Source organism: Sorex araneus, chromosome 3, assembly GCF_027595985.1.
Source record: "Sorex araneus isolate mSorAra2 chromosome 3, mSorAra2.pri, whole genome shotgun sequence".
NCBI classification, from domain to species: Eukaryota; Metazoa; Chordata; class Mammalia; order Eulipotyphla; family Soricidae; genus Sorex; species Sorex araneus.
The window spans coordinates 75,783,804-75,787,787 of record NC_073304.1 but is presented as its reverse complement, the minus strand read 5'-3'; the positions used below and the strand labels follow the sequence as shown (position 1 = coordinate 75,787,787).

The 3,984-nt window shown below is 46.0% G+C and overlaps 1 protein-coding gene across 1 annotated transcript; it reads right to left on the bottom strand.

The window, feature by feature from the left end:
- Window positions 1–1,590: 1,590 nt before the first annotated feature.
- On the bottom strand, window positions 1,591–2,532 carry LOC101553522 (olfactory receptor 10G3). Its single transcript, XM_004609490.2, has one exon. It carries the CDS (start codon window positions 2,530–2,532, stop codon window positions 1,591–1,593), a length of 942 nt encoding a protein of 313 aa, XP_004609547.1.
- Between the last annotated feature and the right edge of the window lie 1,452 nt (window positions 2,533–3,984).

Sequence of the window (3,984 nt, the reverse complement as noted above, 5' to 3'; positions counted from 1 at the left end):
TACCAGGAGGTTGACTCCATGGCTTCGAGGCTGCCTCACGTTCCGGGGAAAGGTCAACTCAGAGAAGCGATCACCAACTACATTGTAGTCGAAGGCCATGTGGGGGAAGGGAGTTGCGGACTGAATGAGGGCTAGAGACTGAGCACAGCGGCCACTCAACACCTTTATTGCAAACCACAACAGCTAATTAGAGAGAGAGAACAGAAGGGAATGCCTTGCCACAGTGGCAGGGTGGGGTGGGGGGGAGATGGGATTGGGGAGGGTGGGAGGGACGCTGGGTTTACGGGTGGTGGAGAATGGACACTGGTGAAGGGATGGGTTCCCGAACTTTGTATGAGGGAAGTATAAGCACAAAAGTGTATAAATCTGTAACTGTACCCTCACGGTGATTCTCTAATTAAAAATAAATAAATTTAAAAAAAAAGAAGTCCCGGAGTCTTAAGTCCTGGAACCATAGCAAAATGAGTTTAAGCCCATACTTTGCACGCAGGAATCCCCCAGGATAGATCCCTCTGTCGAGAGTTATTTCCTATTTCAGCACCCCTGGGTGTGTCCCAAGAGAAAAGCAAAGAAAAACAAAAAACTACATTCTGTATTATAAATATTTGATCATTATGAGGTTTAAAAGGCCACTGGATACCTTTGATATGCCCAAGCTCTGAATGTTTAAGTGCGCCTGCCTGCTTTTGCTATCTTTTGACTGGCTTTAATCTCATTTTCTAGTATTGGAGCACTTTTGATTGATTGATTGATTTTGGTGGTGTATATACTGTATTCTGGGTTGGAGCATTTTTGATTTATCTGGAGGGGAGACAGAGGAACTGTCAGAAAGCAGTATTTTACCTTAAAGTGTGTTTGACCTTCTTCTTCTTATTATTATTTTTCTTTTTTGGTGACACCCGGCAATGCACAGGGGTTACTCCTGGCTCTGCACTCAGGAATTACCCCTGGCAGTGCTCAGGGGACCATATGGGATGCTGGGAATCGAACCCGGGTCAGCAGCGTGCAAGGCAAATGCTCTATCCACTGTGCTATTGCTCCAGCCCCATTGATCTTATTTTTTTGTTGTTTGTTTTTGGCCACATCTGGTGGTGTTCAGGGCTGGCTCCTGGCTCTATACTCAGGGATCACTCCTGGTGGGGCTTGGGAGACCATATAGGGTGCCAGGGATCTAACCCCAGTCAGCCACACGCAGGGCAAATGCCTTACTTGCTGTTCTATTGCTCTGGCCTGAAGTGTGTTAGATCCTATTTAGTTATTTTTAAAAGTGACTTAGTTTTTTTTTTTATGCTTTGGGGCCACACCTGGCAGTGTCAGGGGCTATTTCAGGTCCTGTGCCTGGAAGCTCATGAAGTGGTGCTTAAGAACCAGATAGTGTTTGGGATTGAGCTGGGGTCAGCTGCATGCGAGGCAGGTGCCTTCACCCTTGTGCTCTCTCTCTGTTTGATCATGATGTATTGATATAAAAAATATTGTTATTGTTTGTGGCTGTATAAAAGAGAAAAACCAAGGAGTATGAGACTGCACTGAAGTCTACAGATTAGGATAATTTGTCAAGGTGAAGATTTTTCCAGTGGCGGGCAGAGACTCTCACACCTCAGTTTTACTCCCACGACCTCGTATCATTCTCTTCAGCGCCAGTTTCACATCTTGGTTCCGCAGAGTATAGATAAGGGGGTTAAGGAAAGGAGTGATGGCTGTGGGGAATAGGGCAGCAGCCCCATCAAGGGGACTGTTGGTTTCGGGCCTGAGGTAGATAAAGGCACAGGGCACATAGTACACGGTGACCACAGTTACATGGGCTCCACAGGTAGAAAAAGCCCTACGCCTCCCATCAGCTGTTTGGATTTTCAGGATGGCCCGAATGATCTGTATGTAGGAGAGGAGGATAAGGGAGAAGCAGCTGGCGACTACTACCCCAATGTCCACAAAGGTCACCATTTCATTGACCTTGGTATCAGCGCAGGCCAGTCTCAAAACAGCAGGGATATCACAGAAGAAGTAATTTACTTGGTTGGGTCCACAGAAGGGCAGGCGGAAGGTAAGGATGGCCTGGATAGCCCCATGGATGGATCCTGCCACCCAAGCTCCAGTCACGAGCAAGGCGCTCAGCTTAGCACTCATGAGCACAGGGTAGCGCAGGGGCTTACAGATGGCCAGGTACCTGTCGTAGGCCATGAGGGTGTACAGGAAGCACTGGGTGCTGCCCAGGAAGTGATAGAAATAGAGTTGACACACACAGCCACCAAACGGAATAGGCTTGATGCCTAAAGTGAAATTCATCATGAGGCGAGGAACAATGATGGTGGAGATGCCCATGTCAATGACGGAGAGAACGCCAAGAAAGATGTACATGGGACGGGCATGGAGCTGGGGATCTACCCAGACAGTGACCAGGATAATAAGGTTCCCCAGCTGAGTCAGCATGTAGATGAACAAAAAGAATACAAAAAGGAACGTTCTTAGCCTGAGTGGGTAGGGAATTCCTGTCAGGATGAACTCGGTGACTACTGTGCTGTTGGCTCTTTCCATCCTCTGAGATTTCACCTGTAGAATGGGCAAAACAGGGCTTAGTATAGAAGTGGGAAGTGAGGAGAAACTAGAGAGATAGTAAAGATCAGAGGCAGTGGCAGATATGTTTCTCTCTCTCTCTCTCTCTCTCTCTCTTTTTCTTTTTGGGTCACACCCTGCAATGCATAGGGGTTACTCCTGGCTCTGCACTCAGGAATTACCCCTGGCGGTGCTCAGGGGACCATATAGTATTCTGGGAATCGAACCCAGGTCGGCCATGTGCAAGGCAAACGCCCTACCCACTGCGCTATCGCTCCAGCCCTATATTTTTCTTTTAAGGGGAGACATGACAATTAGGGAGAAAGCACAAATGGCCAAAAAGCACATGAGAAATTACTGTGTATCACTAATTGCCAGACAGATGCAAATCAGAACAACAAAAAATATCATTTCATGCCACACACACTGGCACATATCAAAAAGAACAACCAGTGCTGGTGTGGATGTGGAGAGAAAGGGACTCTTATTCACTGCCGGTGGGGATGCTGATTTGTCCAGCCTTTCTGAAAAACAATGTGGACATTCCTCAAAAAACTAAAAAACTTGAACTTCCATATGACCCAGCAATACCGTTCTTGGGAATATACCCTAGTGGACCCAAAATACAATGCAGAAAAGGCATCTGCACTCCTATGTTTATTCCAGCACTATTCACTATAGCCAGAATCTGCTAGCTACTCAAGTGCCTGAGAACAGATGAGGGGTAGAGAAACTATGGTATATCTATACAATGGAGCACTTTGGAGCTATTAGGAAAAATAAAGTCATAAAATTTGCTTACATATGGGTGGACATGGAAACTATCATACTGAGTGAAATGAGTCAGAGGGAGAGGGACAAGCATAGAATGATTGCACTCAATGGGAATGCCCTGCCACAGAGGTAGGGTGGGGTGAAGGGGACAGGGTAGGGGTAGTGGGAGGGATGCTGGGAACATTGGTGGTGGAAAATGGGCACTGGTAAAGGGAAGGGCACTCAATAACTGTATGACTGAAGCGTAAGCATGAAAACCTGTAAGTCTGTAACTTTGTCTCATGGTGATTAACTAATAAAAAATAATATAATAAAAAAAAGAATGATTGCACTCATTTGTAGGACAAAAAGAAAACAAGCTAGTATGTGAATAATATCCAAAGACAGTAGTAAAAGGTCATGAGGACCGGACCATGGTAGAAATATTGCCACCAAGGGAGAGGAGGAGTGCGGTTAGGACAGAGAAGGGAACACTATGACAATGATAATTGAAAATGATCACTCTATGCACAAACTTGAGTGCTGAGAAGAGGTAAAGTGAAATGCATGAAGCCCTTTCAGTAACAGTATTGGAAACCATATTGCCTAAAAGGAAAATAAGAGAAAGAAAAAAAAGTGTCTTTTATGGAGGCAAGCTCGGGGGCAGGGGTAGGGGCAGGG